A 22,548-nucleotide genomic window follows, 5' to 3' on the forward strand; every position below is an offset into this window, starting at 1 on the left:
GCAGGCTACGTGTCCCATCTGTGTAACCTCCACGTCGCGATACGCGATGGTGTCACTTAATAGAGCATCGGGTATCACTACGCCGCAATGCTTCCGGATAACTTACACGTCATCGCGCTACGCGATGAGGCTAATCTAAACCTGTCGCTATCGCGATATTAAAAATCTTAATTTTCCACAAAAATACTAAGGCGTCCCTTAATCGGCTCGCGGCGATGTGCAAAGTGCGCCATCAAAGCGCCACATTGCACCCATCGCACTTCGCCTGAGCCCATGCCCGTGCGCGTTCGGGTGCTTCGCACCCTCCGCTAGGACCACTGGGTATGATATGTCTTATAAGAACATTAACATATGATTTTTCTTTCTTAAAAGAGCTCACTAGTTTTGTAATTTAGCAATGTGGGAAAAGGACTTACAATCTTATTTATATCATGGTGGAATCCTCACTTTTCTTTCCTCCACCAATGTGGGATGGAATTTTCCTTCTTTGGTTCCTTTATTTTTAAGGTTTGTTATAATCATCAACACCCGAATCAGGTTAACCAACTAGTCAAACCAACAAATGTAAACACACAACACTGGTAACCAAAGGTTCCTTGCCAGTGTGACTCAACTAAGGACAAATGTATGCTTCATTATATTCAAACTAATCAGTACAACCCTATTAAACACGCATCACAACAACTAGCAAACTAATGGTTCTGATTGAAATAAGCCTAAACTGATTGTATGCACAATAATGCCAAACATCAATGTTCATAGATCGATAGTTAACAATTACAATTAGTTCTTTCTTAAAACATGAGAAACACCATAAAAGTACAATACTCTACATCTCGGGTATGACTCGAGACGATTAGCCACATATCTTCGTCAATAGATCTTCAATTACGATGAAACACGCCATTATGGTTGATCTCCGGATGATTGAATGGTGGAAAATCGTCTTTTGGCTCTGGGAGCCTTTTCTGAGACGTGGTAAGTGTATTTGGTTCTTAAAAAAAGATAATATATGCAAAACCCTAATTTTCCCGATTTCTCAGGCCATCGCGCATCGCACTCAAGCTCTTTATGGTCTATCGCGTATTGCAATGGACCAAAAGTAAACAATTTAATAAAAATAGTCTATCGCATATCGCGATGGACAACCTTCAACCCCGTCGCGTAATTGGACGAGCTTCTTCCAATAGCCAACTTGATTTTTTTTATCTTGTTTCGTGTGCTGTTCATACAGGGTCTTCATTCCATGCTCTTTCAGACCCAAATTAAATGCATTAGCGCCCCGTGACCTGAAACATAATAAACATGTATGAAATACCTAAGTTCGTGCAATAAACAATAAAAACTATACAATTAGCGTGCTAATATATGTGCATAATACCCAACCATCGCATCCTCACACTTATCTTTCGCTTGACTTTAAGCAAACTCTAATGTAAACATCAACCTCCATCATAGGTATGTCAATTACCGTCATTAATACTAGTAAAGTCTAAGGTAATACCCGATTTCCAAGACTGAGACTTTTATATTGACAACCCAACAAATACATTTTGTGATGCTTTAAATCAATAGAATCGCCTTACTCTGTTACCAGTTAAGGCATACATGTTCATACCCCTCACACTATATACGCTCCTCTCGGTTTAATATCTGGACTAGAAAAAGGTATGCTAGTACATATCTCTGCCATCAAAGACCAACTATGAGTAACAACTTAATATGCTTGCAAGTCAGTTATATCACCACCCATTCACCACCGGTTGCATAAAGGGTCGGGCTAACGAATTTTGTTACGGCTTATGTTCGAGTGCGGAATAAACATATTTAGTGACAAGGGTGTGTAGGTCCCAAAACGACCACACGAACGGTTTTGCTCTTGACATGGTTATCGAGATGGGTGTGGTAAATCAAACGACCGAACATAAATATAAATATAAGATAGATGAAGGATCTCACTGTCGGTTAAAAGATTCATAACATAAACAAAGAACCGACCCACCCCAGGTGAGCTCCCCTTGGGTGGATGATTTACACCTTACAAACACACACAAACATGATATAAAAGTGACATATTTATAGCATAACACAACACAAATAAACTAGAAGATCTCACCATCGAAGCTATACTCGTGCACCGAAGCTCTCGTCTCATGTCCAGTTTTCCCGATCACTTTAATTATTAACTTGACCATAATATATTTAAAGGGTTTCGTAATTTGATTCGAAAGTCACTAAAATTGGCCTTAATCATCCCTTGACTTATGATATCAAAAACTTTGTTGAACCATGTCTCGCATCTTCATGAATCAAACCGATAAAGTCAAAGCGTCTTCAATCACCCCCCCCCCCCTCAAGGTATGATCTACCGGGGACAACGATCAAATGACAAAACTTAATATTTCCGTGAATGAAATTATTTAGGTAACTCACCCCTAATAAATAAGTATCCCAGATACCCGTAGCCCACATTTTCAGGTTGAGAGCTTAAACAATTTAATTCCCTGTTAAATCCAACTTGTTTAAAAATTATCACCTTAATAAATAAGCATCTCGGATGCTCGTAGCCCACATTTTCAGGATCCAATTCTCGAACGCTTGAAAATAACATATAAATAATATGCTTTGAACACGGTCCAATAATGACGAAAACCTGAACAAGTTTGACTTTCTTCGTTTAGTCAATCCAAGTGTCCAAAAAAAAATAATAAGCCCGAATAAAATATTCTAGCAGCCCATGAGGTTTTCAATAACCCAATGTTGGTCGAGCAACCCAACAATTGTTTATAATAGGGCTCAAATCAGTGTTGGCCCATAGCAAGTTATGTCCAGCCTAAAAGTTAAGAAAACATGGAGAGATAGAAAAACAAACCCTATGAGCATAAACCATGTTAACCCTAGAGCATTATGTTATGTCAGCCACCATCCCTTTAATTCATCGCCAGAATCCGGTCACCCCTGACGGAATATATTCACCAGAATTCACCGCCGCCACCAGAAATCCAATTTCCGTCCACATACAACCTCCAACATCAACAACATCATAGAACACCAACATAGAGATGTCACAAATGGTAACCGACAGCTCTTGCCAAAAATTGTATTCCGGTCGTTCACTCTCCAAGCAGCATCATCTTCACCACCAGTGATGGCTCTCTTTGCCGGAAAAACGACCTTCGGTTCTCAACCACCGTCCATCGCAGCCACGTGTACTCCCCGTACCCCGTTCACCACTTCCATTCGTCACTAGCGTACCCATACCAGAAAACCATAATTCAGTGACTGGCCACCGCCGAAAAACGAGTTCCAGCCACTGCCGCCACCAGGCCATTACAGCAGCCACTGTTTACGCTCTCACTCCACCTCCGGCCACTCTTCAAATATCGTCATCTCCCTGGTCATCATTTTGATCCAAGAAAGAGTTCGTTCACAACCAGGTGTATTTAATTACCTGAAAACCACCATGATTCCCGATAATTAAACCAGAAATTGAGTCGCCACCTTGGTTTGCCGAAGAATCATCCATTCTTCTTTTAATCTCAAAGTCGGCTGAACCCAGATCCGCGAACAAGACGAGCTTCAAACACCTTTATTTTCTTAGATCTTCAAACTTTATTTCCAAACTTCTAACTTTATTTTCAAAACTTCAATTGGTTTTAACGTCTCGGTTTGGGTAATAGCGGAAATAGAACTCGAATATCAAGAGCAAAGTTGAATCATAAGATTCGACCCGCTCTGATACCAATTGTAGGTCCCAAAATGACCAATCGAACGGTTTTGCTCTTGATAAATTGTCGATATAGGTGCGGTAAATCAAACAAACGAACACAAATATAAAGATAAGATATATGAACGATCTCATGGTTGATTAAAGATTTATAACATTAATAAATAACCGACCCACCCAAGATGAGCTCCCCTTGGGTGGATGATTTACACCTTAAGAAACACACACTAAATGTAAACAATAAAGACGTATTTATAGCAAAACACATGCTATCTACAAGCTTTCTCCCCGTTGAAGCTAAATGCATGCACCGAAGCTCTCGTCTCGGATCCGGATTTCTATCTCACTTTAATTATTAACTTGACCATAATATATTTCACGGGTTTTGTAATATGATATCGAAAGTCACTAAAATTGGCCTTACGGGGTAGATGAAACCTAGTTTATTCAAACAAACTTACCAACAATCTCAAATACCAAAGACTACTATCTACAAAGAACTATAACATCAACTTATAACTCTTTTTGGCTTTTATAGCTTTTTTTCATTAATTGATAAGCAATTCTGAATACAATATACATAACTCTGACTGGGACATATGTATATTGTGTACTATGCTCTACAATTGACAATATATACAACTTTAACTAACTGAATTTCATCACATAGGGTTAAAATAAAAGGCTAAGACCGACATGGCTTTTAATGTAAGGTTTAACAAACGAAAAGGAATAAGGTTCAAACAGGCTCCTAAGGGATAATGTAGGATAAGGAGTTTTATTTAGTAAAGGTATATGCGTAAGGGTTAATCTCCATACAGGTGGTGGTATTTAGATTTTGACATGCATATATATAACAGGCAAGTTCTAATTCTGTGAAACATACTCGCTACACTCAAATCATAATATCACATGTTTTGATATATATATATATATATATATATATATATATATATATATATATATATATATATATGTTTGTTAAGTATAGAGGGTTATACCTCACAATACGGATGGATTTTTGGGCTTCCGATATGAAACATGTATATCTGTACCCGTGGCCCGTTATCCCCATCTAAACGACCCCATTTTTTTTCCTTTTTGAAAAAAAAATGTTAGGAAACTATCAAGAAGCTCAAAAACCGACCATGTCCAAAAATCTCTAACTTGGCATTAATAACAGTAATCAACAGTTAACAATTTCGGTTTCTAAACACCCTCGAGCTTACTACTAAGCAATAAAAATTTTCAATTTTTCCCTCATCCCCGGACTTGATGTTGACATTGTCCTTAATGTTAAAAATTTAAAGCATTTAATGAGCACTTAGAGGACGGAGTTGAAATTGACTATTTAACAATTTAAAAACCGAGATCTAATTTGATGGTCCTAACACTTAAATATACAATTACACTTTTAATAATTAAATTAAAATAACAAAATAAATTATGAAACCGAAACACCTTACATAAATGACTATGCGATGCTAAACGTGGCTCATGAACAACTCATATGTTCCAAAGACTACAAATGAATCTGCAAAATCTTAAATCATGTAGAAGCACAAGCTTCACACTATGTGTAAGCTAGACATAGGTCTTATAAAATTTTGCAAAAAGATACAATAAGTCACAAAATATAACACAACGCCAAACAAAATATAACACAATATTGACTATTATAAAACAATATCAAGTAAAATAAGACACAATGCCAAGGAAATAAAGACTCAATCAATGATAAAAATAAATTAAAAAAACACAATGATAAATAAAAAGACACAATGATCTTCTTTCTCAATATTGTGTCTTTTTTCAAAAACGAAGAAGAAAATGGAACCATTTTGTGTGTGTGTGTTTTTTTTTTTTGATTAAATTTTCGGTTATGATTTTTTTTATATTTTTTTGCTACAAATAAATCTTAACATTCTCATAATTTTTAGAATAACATGACCCTAATATACGGTATCCTTAAAAAAAATCTTGAAATACCTGGTTTTACGTATTTAAGTTTTGATAAATTGTAGATGAACATCAATAATTAAGAGATAATTGTCTTCACTAATTTGGATTTTTATGGAAAAATATTTAAAATTAGAGAGACAAAGATATCTTGAAATCTAATCCAATCGAGCGCAAAAGCTTAAATTTTTGCTTCAATCCCACTTGATTCTTTTTTTCTTTCTTTCTTCTTTAACTTCAATTCTAAGTATGATTTTCTTTATCTTTGTTAGTTCTTAATTTGTCATAAAATAATTCTAGAAAAAATATTATTTTGTTTATCTTTTTAAAATTTATTATTGATTTGTCGCTACAAAAAAAGACACCCTTTACAAACCAAATATATATATATTTTTTAAAAGGAATACATATCCCATATATATCACCCTGCCCCCTTTGCTTGTTTATATATTTGTAGTGATAATAACAGCAAGCAACTTCTCCTCTTAACACACACTCTCATGGGTCGCCATTCATCTTCTGTGAAACAAAAGCTTAATAAAGGTTTATGGTCTCCTGAAGAAGATGAAAAACTTCTAAAATACATTACAAGATTTGGTGTTGGTTGCTGGAGTTCTGTTCCTAAACATGCTGGTCTCTCTCTCTCTCTCTCTCTCTCTCTCTCTCTCTCTATATATATATATATATATATATATATATATATACACACACACACACACATCTTTCTGCTTTCTCTCCTTGAAGAGGTAGGTCCCAGCAGACCAGTTGGTCCCGCAAGACTCACCTTGAACAGGGACGTCTGCGCAAAGGCCATCTGCTCCCGCAGGACCCACCATGCTCATAGAATCTTACGCGCAGTACGCAAGCTGTACACGCAGGGGAAAGCCTCCCAATGGTGAAGTACCCCGCCTGTTCCCGCAGTTGCGGATACAAGCCATCAGGGAAGGCTACCCGCAGACAGCAGGGTTACACGCACAAGACAAGCTACTTCAGTAGTCACATGAAGGAATGAGCAAGGCGGGAACAATCCCGCCTAAATGAGCCAGTCTGATTCTGAAAGATCTTTTGTACTATACCTACCAAGGTATGGATAGGACAGACGATCTGACCAGAACAGCCCATGAGCCAATCACAGGGTGACAGCTCACCGACAACAGTGCGAGGAGGAGCACCCTCTAGTACTGTTTGTCACTATTAGCCGCTGCCTACTCACCAACCCTTACTGTGGAGCATGCGCAGCCTACAGTTGGTGGAATAGTGTTACTGTTGGCCGTAACCTATTCACCAACCAGCATGGCCTGCGTACAATCCACAGTAAGTGGGACGTGCATAGTCTACAGTTGCTGGAATAGTGCAGCCGACTTTGTTACTGTTGGCCGTAAACTACCCACCAACCAGTATGGCCTATGCGTAATCCACTGTTGGTTGAACAGGAATACTATTCAGCCGGCTGTACCTTCTAGAAAACCTACCTTCGGCTATAAATACTCCAATACCTTGGAATGGTAAGATCATCTGCTATCCAGTTATCTAGCAATCTCTTAATATACACTTATATTCAGAGCAACCTAGTCTGATTCTCACGCCGGAGGGTGGTCACAAGGAGGAACCTCCCCCTTCTCAGTGACGAGCTTACGGTGTTTGTTTTGCAGGTCTCCTGAAGAACAGCCTTCTCAGCTAGACCTCATTCGTGGGAAACATTACTTAACCCCCAGATTATCTATAATCTGTACCGGGTCACTTAGTGTTTCTTCACTCCTGTAATGCAAATTGCAGTTTGCTGCTATTCTTTGAGAATATACATATAAAGTTATTATTATTATTTTTTTTGAACGGTCATCCAAGATGTTTACCTAGAGAAAGTTTGAAAATTTATGACTTATATTTGAATCTCGAACAAAAAGCAGGATTGCAAAGATGCGGTAAGAGTTGCAGGCTTCGTTGGATAAATTACTTGAGGCCTGACCTCAAAAGAGGAACATTTTCACAAGAAGAAGAAAATATCATACTTGATCTTCATCAAGTTCTTGGCAACAGGTAATAGAATTCCACTTAAGAAACATTCAATTATTCAATTAAACGAAATTAGTGTACGTTTTTGTTGTTTTTTTTCTAAAATTGGTATATATGTCTCCAGATGGGCTCAAATTGCTGCTCAGTTGCCTGGAAGAACAGATAACGAGATCAAGAACTACTGGAACTCGTGCTTGAAGAAGAAACTAATGAAACAAGGGATTGATCCGAACACCCACAAGCCGATTACAAGTAACGGGTATGCTAAAGATAAACGGATTGAGTTAGCTAGTTCTTCATCATCAATGCCAGTGGAAGTTGAATTAATGAATTCTTTCAATATCAACAATGGGGGACTAATGTTATCATCATCATTAATGGAGAGCCGTTCTATACGCGATCCATTTTTCTTGGTTGGACTTCAATCGGGTTTCGATCTATTGAGCTACAACTCAAATCTGTTAGCTCAATATTACAAAACAAACTATGAAACCTCATTACCAAATTTAGCAAGTTTGGATCATCAAATTGGTGAGTTTTCCGATAATTCGGGGTCGAAAATGACCACAAATTCATTCATGATCAATGAAGGCACCAATAGTTCAAGTACCACCAATAGTTCAAACATGAACACAAGTATTTCTGCAGGGTTTCAACCCATGACATTTGAAGGGGATATGTTTCAACTCAATGTCAAATCTGAACAAAAGTGTGTGGGTCAATGGCAACATCATATGCATGATGTACAAGTCAATAATGAATCAGATTTCAATATCAACCCAATGGGGTCACCGCCAAGTGAATACCCTGATGCCTTCCATCAGGTCATAATATGATTCATCATGTAAATTTTCAATCTATTATTTACTTTGTCTTATCAACAAATAAAAGGTTGATGGATGGTACACAACTAGTTTAATACTATTTGGTTTGCTCCAAGGTACAATATTTTTTTGTTTTCTATATATATAGAGATATACATATATGATTAAAGGCTTTGTAAAGTTTTCTTGCTTTTTCTTGGATTATTCAAAAGGTTGGGTATACACATTTTGTGCACGGTTTAGCTTAATAAACCATAAATTAAATTGTCAACCTCCTGGTTTTAACGGTTCTGATTTTTATTACTTTTTGATAGAAGTGAGTTAAAAAATGAGGATTTTAATGTCTTTTCACCTCAGTGTTAATGGCGGTATCGTTCGTGTTCTAAAAGTAACTTCACACAATCGTCTAGAGATTCTATTCATTCCCGTGTACTCTACGTATATGCTTGTCAAAATATTGATCGTATGAATGTCGACATTTAAAGTTAGCTTTATGGTAAAAAGGTTTATACATAAAGTCAGATTTTGGAAAACAGGCTTTGAAAGTGTAGGTGGGTCCAAACTTTCAGCACTCACACTTAAGATAGGATGTGAGGCCAAGTTTCCTAGTGTGTGACAAAAGTTCATAATAATATGCTTACTAACAAGTCATAACATGAATAACTTGACTCAAATTCACTACTTTCACATCTCCTTGAAGATCAAAAGAGAAAATACCCGATACCAGGAAAACTAATTAGCACTTGTGAATGTTATTTTAATCGCAAATTATCTTATGCAACCGAAATTGAAGTGGCAAAAACCTCTACTGGAACCAATAAATCATGTCTTGGATGATAGATGCGTGTACCCAAGCCTTGAGTTCATAAAATGATCCATTATAAACAAATTAAAAAATAGGACATTTACAAAATTCCCCTTCTTAAAATGATTTATTACATATTTCCCCAAGTTAAAAAAAATGAATTACATATTTCCCCTTGCTAATACATATATATTACATATTTGTCCATATCATTAAAATTAAGTTATTGAATGACTATTTTACCCTTATTTTCACATATGATTTATTTACATATTTCCCCATTTTAAGAACATTCACATACCATTTCATTATTGTTTTTTTTTTTTAATTATTTCTCTGTCTTTCTTCCGACAACAATTTTAACAACTAATTTTAACATAAAGAAAAACAAGTGCAACAAAGAACAATAGAAAAACCATTGATATCAGCTGGCCATTTGTTTTTTGAAAGTAAGTTCGTCACTTTCACTTCCTTCTTACGAGAACCTTATCATCACATCCTCAACATCACCATCTGATTCTTTCTCCTGCAAACACAATAACAAATCAACAAAGCTCATGACAAATTGATAATTGCATCATATTTCTTACATCCCATGATAGCTCTGAACATACAAGAATACATGGAAGATACCCACCCAAAAGATCTGTTAGTTCCTTACCTGTGGAATATGCCCAAACGCAAATACCCACTCAAAAGATCGAATTGAAACATACAAAACCCTAGAAAAAATGAAACATGGCAGTAAAATTGAAACCAATACCACGTGAATTACACAGGAACCGAAACCAGTGCCTGGGTCGAACAAAGAATCGAAATCGAAGAAGAAGAGTTGCACCACCAGGTTGAACAAAAGAATAAGCCGTTTGGTTTGAAGGTCTTTTCAGAGTTTCTAGGCATTGTAAATTTGTAAATTGAATAGGGATAAAAGGGTAATTTAATATGAAAAGAAGAAATATGTAATTAAGGTTTTTAGATTGGGGAAATATGTAATTAGTGTTGTTAGGAAGGGGAAATATGTATAAATCTCTAAAAAAATTGATGCGCATGATTTGGGAAAGTAGTGAATAATAACAAAGGATAAGTAGATGCACACACACGATACCATCGTTTATCCATAACGAAGACAGGTTAAAGCTTAAACGTACGTCTTGTTAGAGTGGGGTCGACCATGAATACCAAAGGTTAAGATAATGCACATGAAAGATCGACATCTAACTATGAAAATGATGATGACAAGCTAAACACGTGGAAAAAGCGAAGGCTAAGATGGCAAAAACCCCAACCAAACCAAACTTTCTCACTTGCGTTAATTAGTTCACCAGAAAATAGCCCTACAAGAACCCAAACTTTTGCAATAAGTTGTTGAAAACATAATAGCCAATTTAAGGAAAGTCTCCCCTTCATTATTTCTCAACTGTTTTTAAAGCAAGGAGCCAGTCCAGCTAATAATATTAATCACTTCAAATTTGGTGTTTAATGGCACACTTTTAAGACACTACATAAAAATCAAATCTTTCTACTAGCTAAACTTGGATATTGAGTTCAAATCTAATACTTGGATATCGAGTGGTTAACTACGAAGGGTGTTGTCAATGGCCAGATCATAAACTTTCATTCCCTCATGTATTGTTAATCATCATAATATTAGGGGCGGACCTACCCTTGCGGTACGGTTGTCGTCCGTCTCATGTGGAATTCTTTTACTACTATTATAGTTTAAAAATCCCGACCGATCCTTATATATGAGTATATCGTGATACTCAATTGAGAAGATTTCCGGCCCTATGAGAAAATTTCTTGTGTCTGTCACTGCATCAAATAGTCAGAGCTTATTTTTGGGAAATCAACTTTTTGTATAGAAATAATGAAGGATACGAAATTGTAATTAACCCAACCTGATAACTTTAAAATTCAAAGAATGGGGCTCACTTGGATAAGGGTATGATTGTATGATAAACTGTGTCACTTGAAGTACATTAAATCAAATTAAATTTGCCATTATTAGTATATTAATAAGATGCAGTCATAAAAATAAATGCTTATTCAAAGAAGCCAATTTAATTTGAATAATCTTAATAATATTGGAATTCAATAATGGACTCACCTGAGTGAAATACAATGCATTTGACAGTCTTATCACATGCAACCTAAAGAACTAAACTCAGCTAAAAACAACACATCACTTGTTGTTTCCATTTTCGGATTTTGAACAGATTAGTATGCGAAAAGAGGATGTTCCAATTATAGCTTCACAAGAAAATTTTACGAAACAAGTCGAATCTTGAAATCTCGAAAAGAGAACTCACCTCCTGAATATAGAATCTAGTCATTAAAGTGAAAGAGACGTTGGTTTAGTTAAAAACGCCACGGAAATTAAATGATCCACAAGCCAGGTTTGTAACGTGAAAAAGAGTAAGATCAACAAGATGGATAATGTCTTGAAATAGATATACTGAGCACCAATCAAGAAGGAAACACGACCATAATTGTAAACTTTTTGCGGATATATATGATATATGTTGGGGTTATATTAGTTATGATAGTTTATTTATTGTTATCATCATCTAATAGTTTGAATGTTATACGTATAGCAATTTATTGTACTCTTATTTTTATTCGAAAGGCAAATTTTATAACCAGAAAACAACCCAAGCAAAAGTTGGGCTAACCGAGAGAGTTTTTTTATGCTAGAATAGGGGGGTTTGTGAGACAAAAAGCGGTTTTAGTTAGGTGGCTCACTTTCATTTAAGTGATTATAACCACGGTGCTATTTAAATAGCGGATTAGGTTGACACTTTAGCGACCTTTTTTAAGTGGCCAATTCATATTGTAACATCACGTAAATAACGAATCAAAAATACCAAGTTCCAAAGATAAAGGATCAAAAATGCCAAGTTTCAAACTCCAAGGACCAAAACAAAAAAAATATGTTTTCTTGATGTATCTCGCGATACGCGATGCCCGAGACCCAACGTCATCGCGTATCGCGATGACGTGGTCTGACAAGTGGGCACATGCCTCGCTGGACACGTGGCACTGTTTACGCCACGTGTCACAACGTGGCACTACGTCCGCTACGTGGCGCCACGTGGCAAAGCTACATTTGACTCAGCTGACCTATGTCGCGTATCGCGATGGTCTGGCGAACCAGCCTATAAATTGAGTCATCCAGCCTTCATTCCATCACACCTCAAACTCACAGCTACTTTCTCTCTCTAGTCTCTCTCTCACTCTAAGAAGTCATACCGATAAGCGTGCCACCGAACCTATCTCAAAATCCGCGCCCAATCCCGACGTACCTTGTAGTTCGTGCCATAAACCAACGATGATACCTCGAAGAAAGTGCAATCCCAAAGACGACCCAAAGACCACCTCGAAGTACATGCCAACGAGTCGTGAAGATTGGAGTACATCGATTTTCGTGACCAAGGAAGATGTTGATCAAGAAGCTCGAGAGAAGTAAAGTCATCGAAGTGCTGCCCAAGTTCTTAGGGTGATTATAAGCCAAGCAAGGTAGGCATAATGCCCAAATAAAATAATAAAGGCTTAAAACCCTAAGTCGAGGGTATACTCGATACCTCGAAAATAACAAAAGAAAACATAACAAAGAAATATAAAAAAGAGATAAAAGTAATATAATTCTTTGTTATTAATATTATTTAAGTTCATTATTATTCTTAAATAACAAGTAAAGTAAAAGTATACGTTTTTTCAAGAAGAAATGTAGTGTGTAAAGAAAAGTAAACAAGTAAAACTAGAGGTTTAACTTGTAAAAGAAAAGAAAGAATATTTAAACTAAAGGTTTAAAAGAAAATATAATCGAGGTAAAGATTATACAAAAGAGACTAGAGGTATTAAGCCGGATTTAAAGATCCGACTAATAAAAGGTTATACTCTTACTATAGGTGCGAGGTAGCAAAGAAAGGAAGAACCGATCAGTGTATTGAAGTTGATCCTTTGAAAAGGTGAATACGCCCAACTTTACAAACTTGTTTAATCGTGTCAAATAAATGAAATGAATTACATGAGATTATAAACAAAGGTAATCGTTAGCCCTCAGGCTGTCGTGTACGTTTGTTTGGATCCTTACATATGTGGTAAAAAGTCGGTGGGCACACCGCGCCACACTGGTCATGAGCCTCCGCCGTGATGGGTCGGACCTAAGTTACGTCCGAGTGAGAGTGATCATGTGTATACGTATGGTACCTAAGTAATGTCGAACGCTGCGGTGTTTGCTGAGTGGTTTATGTGGAACTTAAGTTTATAATTGTGCTTTGTTTTAAAACTTGATTATTCCTAAGCCACGATGGTCCGAACCTAAGTTATGTCTCGAGGGGTAATCAAGTAAAGAAAAATATTTTATGTGCCAGCTTATTCACCAGCATGTGTTGCTGACGTATTTTCTAAACATTTTACAGGTAACGAAGGATAGCCGCTTGAAGAATTTAAGTGATGGTAGATGATCTGATGACTCAGATCCTTTTGATAAACTTTAAAATATGAAATGGTGGTTTATATGAACAACTAATATTTGTACACGCTAAACGAGTATTTTATAATCCCGTCTTTTGATTGTAAATAATAATATTTTAATCCACGCAACATATTTTCCGCTTTAATCCGCTAACTCTGATTAATTTACAAATGTGGTACCAACTGTTGGTCGCACGCCCAGGCCTAAGATGGGGGTGTGACAGGTTGGTATCAGAGCCATCGATCTTATCGAATTAGGTATTAATTAATAATACCTAAGATTCGATCCAAGTGAATGAGAATTATTTTATTACTTGTTAAATTTAAATAAGGGATAAGATAGGCTGGTAAACATTTTATATCCCTCCTCAATCTAAGCCACCCATAGATGTCTTTCAAGAAAGTGATCGAATGATTCATGCGAGAAGCAAGAAGAGTTGGATGTCCTGACCCGATGCCAAAAGACAATATGAGTGAGGACTATTACAAAGACTTCTTCAATCAAGATCACCCAATCGAACGACCCACACCGGTGTACTTCCCTAGAACCGAACAACTACCAATCAACATACCCGATGATCGACCAAGGCAAGAGAATGAAGCACCAAGACATTCAAGTTATCATCTATCAAGCATACCGTTGTATCATCCTCCCGAAATCCCGACGTATCATCCGTCCGACATCCTGACGGATCACCCATCTGACATCCCGGCGTATCAACCACCCAATCCTCATCCGTCATATGCATTTCTCTCCAACAAGCAAATCAAAGAGGAACCCAAGTCCAATTCGTCTGACTGGATGCAATGCCACTCCGACCAAAGAAGATGGCATACTGGAACCTTTGTTTTCAACTCAGTTGATTCTCATCCCAACTCCTACAAAGCACCGTCTCAAAAGCCGAAGATGAGAGTTATGCTACCGTACGAGAGTTATCGTCTACATCCAATAGTGAATGAGACGGCCAAGTTGACGGAAGAAGAAGACCCCGAAAAGGAAGAAGATCCAGAAGAATAAGAAGACCCTAAAGAAGAAACGACTCCAATGGAGGAACCAACAAGTTGTGATGGTCCGCCAAATCAAGGATGTTTACAACCATTCTTCCACAAAAGTACAAGCTATGGATCGGTAGACCCTTACATGCAATACCTTCAAGAACTCAAGAACAACTCACCACCAAGTTTCCCACCATATCAAGGTAAGATTCCGTCAGTTGAAGAACAAGCGAACGAGATCAGTCAACAAAATGAAGCAGCTGAAGCTTTCTTCAACTATCCGTCTGACGTTACCTCGTCACCGTATCCCAAGAACTACTATGTCATTGTTATGATGGGTTACCGTGATCCGCCACCTCGATATGGATACCTAAACGAGATACCGCAGTCCCAAGAAGAGGATCTTGATAGGGCCTTGCATGAGACTGACGATCTAAGAAAGAAGATAGTCGTGGACGGAAACAAAAAATAAAAGATAGGATATAAGCTTCTTCGAAAGTGCAACAAGATGACCAAGATGGTGAAGAAATTCATGAGAGACTAAGAGATGGTGAATCTATGATGTGGTGTTGTAATGGTTGTAATGTTTATGTGTTTAAATAAAGGACGTTAAATCGTTCTACTAAGGATAATGAAATATATATATCAAGTATTGATATATATATTTTGTTGTGTGTTAAATAAATGTAATAATATATATATGTCTTTATGACATATATATAAGTGAATGAATAAAATGTATGTTTAAGAAAAGAATGTAATTTAAATTTCAGCATGTCAAATTAAAGTAATGCTGAAGCTTCTCGAAAGGAAGCAGAAAACCGTAAAAACAAAGAAAAAGAACAAGAGCAAATTCTTGAAAAATATATGAACCAAATTCAAAAGATGATAAAGGAAGCCGTAAGAGCTGAATCCCAAATTAGAACTCAATCTAGGTAATCTCACTCCGTTGAACCATCTCACAAATGCGTTAAATCCCGCCCTAAATCGTCTCATATCGAAGAGAGCGTTCACAAGTCCAATGCTGATGTGGTATTAAACAAAAGTTTAAGAAATTAAAAATCGAAAGTTGCTCATCTAAAGATTTTAAAAATTTTGTACCAAAGGAATTCTATGGCGACAAAGCGCCATAGAGTGTAAGATGGCTAGAGGAAATGGAGTCGATCGTGATAATAAGCAAGTACTCCGAACAAGAGAAGATTCAATATCCGGCCCAAATGTTCAAGGGTGAGGCTCTGGAGTGGTGGAATACGTTGATAATGAGCAAGGGAAGGCAAACTCTGTATAACTTGATGTGGGGAGAGTTCAAGGAGATGATGCAAGAAAAGTTATGCCCGATGCATGAAACCGACCAAATTCAATCGAAATTCCTTAATCTTAGGGTCGTAGGAACAAATCTCCAAGAATACAACACAAAGTTCCATGAATATTGTCGTCTTGTGCCTCCAGCTGGTAACCCCTGAGTCCAGCAAAGTAACACGTTACATATAGGAACTCCCGCGGGAAATCCGTGACATGGTAAGGTCTCGCCTTCCACAAACCTCCGACTCTGAGATGGAGTTGGCTGTTTATCTGATAAATTGTCTTATCCGCAACAAGGAAGAAGACAAGAAGGTCATGTCGTCGAACAATCACAAGAAGAATGAAGGTGCCCGATTCAAGGGAAACGGTGTAGATCAACGCAAGTCTGGTTTCAATTCCAACTTCACATAATGCAAGATCTTCAAGAAGTATCACAAGGGTCGCTGTCACTTCGCTTCATCTACCACTGTTTGCGACTCTTGCCACAAACCCGACCACGCAACAGCCGACTGCTGGAAGAAAACAATGACTTGATACAACTGCAAGGAGATGGGATACCTCAGCTTCGAGTGCCCCAAGAACAAACCCGTTGTTGGAGGTGCGGGTAGTAGTGGTCAAAAGACTGAGGCGAAGAAGGGAAACACAAGATTCTTCATGTTAGACACAAAGAAAGCGGCCGACATGCCGGAAACCATCACCGGTACGTTCCTAGTTAAGGACACATATGCTAGAGTTTTGTTCAATTCCGGTGCCAACTTCAGTTTTATAGATTATAGCTTTTGTAGTCTATTAAACGAACCACTAAAATAATTAAATAAAACTCACCGTCGAGACCGATAATGGTGAAATCATTAAAATCTCTGAATCCTTAGAAAATGGAAGGATCTTATTAGCTGGTTATGTTCTGCCCATTCAATTATTGCCCATGACTCTTGCTGGTTTTGACATTGTACTTGGTATGGATTGGTTATCCAACAATCATGCTCGTATCATTTGCAATAGCAAAATCGTTGAACTTCGAGCCCCTGATAAACGAACTATTCGAATTGAAGGGGAAAGACGCTGGCTAAGTTAGCATAATCTCCATAATTAGGGCTAACAAATGTTTAAATCAAGGATGCTTAGCATTCATGGCCTACATCACCAAAGAATCCAAACCCAAAGAAATAAAAGACGTACCTATCGTTTCTGAATTCTCTGACGTCTTTCTCGATGAACTTCCCGGTATTCCTCCCGATAGAGAAGTCGAATTTAGGATCGATCTTATGCCTGGAACCGCACCAATCGCCAAAGATCCGTATCGCTTGGCTCCAACAGAAATGAAGGAACTGAAGAAACAACTTGACGAGCTACTTGAGAAAGGTTTCATCCATCCGAGTTCATCACCATGGGGAGCGCCGATTCTATTTGTCAAGAAGAAGGATGGATCTATGCATATGTGTATCGACTACCAAGCCTTAAACAAAGTAACCATTAAGAATCGATACCCTCTACCCTGAATCGACGATCTATTCGACCAACTTCAAGGCACAAGTTATTTATCTAAAATCTACCTGCGATCTGGTTATCACCATCTTAAGGTTCAATCCGAAGACATTCCGAAAACCGCTTTCCGAACAAGGTATGGACATTATGAGTTCACAGTCATGTCGTTTGGTGTCACTAATGCCCTAGTCGCGTTTATGGACATGATGAATCGAATTTGTAAACCTTACTTAGATAAATTTGTTATCGTATTCATCGATGACATACTTATTTACTCTAAGTCTAAGGTAGATCATGAAACTCACCTCCGAATCTTACTTGAATTTCTCTGAACCGAGAAGTTATATGCCAAGTTCTCGAAATGTGAGTTTTGGCTTCACGAAGTGCAATTTCTTGGTCACATCAAAAACGTGAACGGAATTCAAGTCGATCCCGCTGAAGTTATCTCAAAGTGGGAGATTCCGAATTCGCCAACCGAGATCCGAAGTTTCTTAGGTTTGGCCGGCTATTATCGTAGGTTCATAGAAAACTTCTCTCGTATTCGTCCCCTAACCTCGTTAACTCGTAAAAACATCAAGTATGAATGGGGGGCCAAACAACAAGAGGCGTTCGATATACTCAAACAAAAACTCACCCAAGCACCTATACTAGCCTTTGCGAGAAGATACCGAGGATTTTGTTGTCTTTAGTGATGCGTCTCATTCTAGTTTAGGATGCGTACTAATGCAATGAAAGAAAGTAATCGCTTACGCCTCATGTCAACTCAAAGTACATGAAAAGAACTATACAACTCACGATCTAGAGTTAGGCGCCATAATCTTTGCATTAAAGATATGGAGGCACTATCTCTATGGAGTCAAATTTTTCGTGTATACCGACCACAAGAGTTTAAAACATATCTTCGAACAAAAAGAGCTCAATATGTGTCAAAGACGCTGGATGGAAACTTTAAATGACTACGATTGTGAAATCGTCTATCACGAAGGTAAAGCCAACGTTGTGGCCGACGCCTTGAGTTGTAAAGAATATGAAAAGCCAAAAAGAGTTCGAGCTCTACGACTAGAACTCCAACTTGATCTCATCGAACAAATCAAATTCGCCCAACTCCAAGCTATCAATGAAAATAAGATCTCCGAAGAAAACGTAACGGCACCATTGACTCGCTAGTCAAAGGTCACGATGGTATACTTAGACTCGGAAACATAATTTAGGTTTCTATCGCTGGAGACTTGCTTGAAAAGATCTTAAGCGAAGCTCACAAATCTAAATACATGATGCACCCCGGTAGTGACAAAATGTATCAAAATCTTAAACCGAACTACTGGTGGAATGGAATGAAGAAAGATATCGCTTTGCACATTGCAAAATGCTTAACGTGTTTGAAAGTCAATGCTGAACACCAAAAGCCATCGGGATGGCTTCAGCAACCCGAACTCCCCTTTTGGAAGTAGGAATTAATAACAATTGACTTCATCACAAAACTCCCGAAAACAACTCATCAGCATAATGCAATTTGAGTCATAATTGATAGGTTAACAAAATATGCACATTTCATACCCATCAACGAATGATACTCAATGGATATATTAGCGCGAATCTAAGTGAACAACATTATTGCTTGCATGGAGTACCGTTGTCTATCATCTCTGACCAAGATAGTCGCTATACATCTCATTTCTGGAAGAGTTTTCAACAAGCGTTAGACACAAGTTTAACCTTAGCACCGCCTATCATCCTCAAACCGATGGGCAAAGCGAAAGGACAATTCAAATGCTTGAAGATATGCTCCGTGCTTGTGTGATCGACTTAGGCGGAAGTTGGAACGACCATCTTCCCCTAATGGAATTCTCGTACAATAACATCAATCACACAAGTATTCAAGCCGCGTCGTTCGAAAGCGTTGTATGGTCGTAAATGTAGAACGTCGGTATGTTGGTCTGAAACCGGAGATAGTCCAAGAAAACACTGACAAGGTGTTACAAATCCGTGAACGACTTAAGACGGCACGTGACCGACAAAAGAGTTACGCCGATGTCCGTCGTAAGCCGTTAGAATTCAATGTAGGCGATATAGTCTTATTGAAAGTTTCGCCTTGGAAGGGTGTTGTTCGCTTTGGCAAGAAAGGAAAATTAAGTCCACGTTTCGTTGGACCATTTGAAATACTCGAGTGAATCGGTACTGTCGCATACCGTTTGCGACTACCTGAAGAAATGAACGGGATACACGATGTATTCCACGTCTCTAATCTGCGAAAATGTCTAGCCGATGAATCTTTGTCTATGCCTTTAAAAGACGTCGAAATAAATGAAAATCTAAAATTTGTAGAATGACCAATACAAATCGAAGATTCAAAAACAAAGAAACTAAAGAGACAAACCTTGAAAATAGTCAAAGTAAAGTGGGACTTGCTAATAGGCCCTGAATACACTTGGGAACTCGAATTCGAAATGAAGAAAAAGTATCCCCACTTGTTCTAAAAGAAGCAAATCTCGAGGACGAGATTTATTTCAATGTGGGGAAGATGTAACATCACGTAAATAACAGATTAAAAATACCAAGTTCCAAAGATAAAGGACCAAAAATGCCAAGTTTCAAACTCCAAGGATCAAAACAAAAAATCTGTTTTCTTGATGTATTGCGATATGCGACGCCCGAGACCCAACATCATTGCGTATCACGATGACGTGGTCTGACAAGTGGGCACGTGCACCGCCACGTGTCCACACGTGGCACCACGTGGCACTACGTCTGCCACATGGCAAAGCTACATGTGACTCAGCTGACCTACATTGCGATACGCGACGAGGTATTTCTTTTACCATCGCGTATCGCGATGGTCTGGCGAACCAGTATATAAATTGAGGCATCCAGCCCTCATTCCATCACACCTCAATCTCACAGCTACTTTCTCTCTCTAGAATACTCTATCTTACTCTAAGAAATCATCTCGATAAGCGTGCCACCGAATCTATCTCAAAATCGTTCCACAAACCAACGATGATACCTCGAAGAAAGTGCAATCGCAAAGACAACCCAAAGACCACCTCGGTGTACATGCCGACGAGTCGTGAAGATTGGAGTACATCGATTTGCGTGACCAAGGAAGGTGTTGATCAAGAAGCTCGAGAGAAATAAAGGCATCGAAGTGCTGCCCAAGTTCTTACGGTGATTATAAGCCAAGCAAGATAGGCATAATGCCTTAATAAAATAATAATAAAGGCTTAAAACCCTAAGTCGAGGGTATACTCGATACCTCGAAAATAACAAAAGAAAACATAACAAAGATATATAAAAGAAAGAGATAAAAGTAATATGATTCTTTGTTATTAATATTATTTAAGTTTATTATTATTCTTAAATAAAAAGTAAATTAAAAGTATACGTTGCTTCAAGAAGAAGAAACGTAGCGTTTAAAGAAAAGTAAAACTAGAGGTTTAACTTGTAAAAGAAAAGAAAGAATATTTAAACTAAAGGTTTAAAAGAAAATATAATCGAGGTAAAGATTATACAAAAGAGACTAGAGGTCTTAATCCGGATTAAAGATCCGACTAATAAAAGGTTATACTCGTACTATAGGTGCGAGATAGCAAAGAAAGGAAGAACCGATTAGTGTATTGAGCTGATCATTTAAAAAGGTGAATACGCCCAACTTTACAAACTTGTTTAATTGAGTCGAATAAATGAAATGAATTACATGAGATTACGTATCTCTAAAACATTATAAACAAAGGTAATCGCTAGCCCTCAGGCTGTCGTGTACGTTTGTTTGGATCCTTACATATGTGGTAAAAAGTCAGTGGGCACACCGCGCCACACCTGGTCATGAGCCTCCGCCACGATGGGCCGGACCTAAGTTACGTCCGAGTGAGGGTGATCATGTGTATACGTATGGTACCTAAGTAATGTCGAACGTTGCAGTGTTTGCTGAGTGGTTTGTGTAGAACTTAAGTTTATAATTGTGCTTTGTTTTAAAACTTGATTATTCCTAAGCCACGATGGGTCAGACCTAAGTTATGTCTCGAGGGGTAATCAAGTAAAAAAAATATATTTTATGCGTCATCTTATTCACCAGCATGTGTTGCTGACGTATTTTCTAAACATTTTACAGGTAACGAAGGATAGCCACTTGAAGCATCGAAGTGAAGTAGGCGATCTGATGGCTCAGATCATTTTGTTAATATTAAACTTAAAATTGTGGTTTTGTATAAACAAGTAATAATTGTAAACACTAAACGGGAATTTTATAATCCAATGTAAATATATAATATTTTAATCCACGCAAACATATTTTCCGCTTTAATCCGCTAACTCTGATTTATTTACAAAAATGGTACCAATTGTTAGTCGCACGCCCAGGCTTAAGATGGAGGTGTGACACATATCATCGAGAAATTGTGAGGTGGCAAGACATGTGGAACACATTATCTCAAATAGCGGGTTATGAACAATGGATTATAGTAATAACAAAATTTGTAAGAGGTTAGCCATGCATAAGGCCTTAAAAACCACTTGAGTGATTATAAAAGTTTTGACTTAGATCTCTCATGGCTCGTATGAGGTTGGCCATGTATAAGGCCTTCAGTCATGATTATAATAGATGCGATGCCTAAAATGGCAGCATTCAGTTCCTCCAACATCGACATTAGATAAGATGATGGCATATGATATATTATAGTGTCACGATTGCCTCTAAAATTCAAAAGCACGTCATTGCAATGTTGGAGAAGTGAAAAAAAAAATCACCTTATCAATATTTTTTTTAAATTCCTGTTGGCTAACTAAATGTAAACGTCAAATGTTCATTGTGGGGTAAAACTTGATATATATTATGAGCATTGAGGGGTTTTATTGATGTAGAAAACTCTCAAGCGTGCAAACATACTAACTCTTACAGGTTAAAGTGGAAAACTTGCACTATTTATAACTTGCAATCTCAAATAGTGGGTTCCATGGGGGCTACG

General features: G+C 37.7%; 1 protein-coding gene across 1 annotated transcript; it reads left to right on the forward strand.

Moving 5' to 3' along the window:
- Positions 1-6,138: 6,138 nt before the first annotated feature.
- LOC143543225 (transcription factor MYB86-like) lies at positions 6,139-8,635 on the forward strand. The gene is made up of 3 exons (XM_077035595.1): positions 6,139-6,319; positions 7,594-7,723; positions 7,824-8,635. The coding sequence occupies exons 1-3, from the start codon at positions 6,187-6,189 to the stop codon at positions 8,533-8,535; spliced, it is 975 nt and encodes a 324-aa protein (XP_076891710.1). The 5' UTR covers positions 6,139-6,186; the 3' UTR covers positions 8,536-8,635.
- The last annotated feature ends 13,913 nt before the right edge of the window (positions 8,636-22,548 follow it).

The sequence above is a fragment of the Bidens hawaiensis genome, unplaced genomic scaffold (genome assembly GCF_021521415.1).
Source record: "Bidens hawaiensis isolate Kalapana, Puna unplaced genomic scaffold, B.hawaiensis_p1.1 tig00013080_1, whole genome shotgun sequence".
In the NCBI taxonomy this organism is placed as follows: domain Eukaryota; kingdom Viridiplantae; phylum Streptophyta; class Magnoliopsida; order Asterales; family Asteraceae; genus Bidens; species Bidens hawaiensis.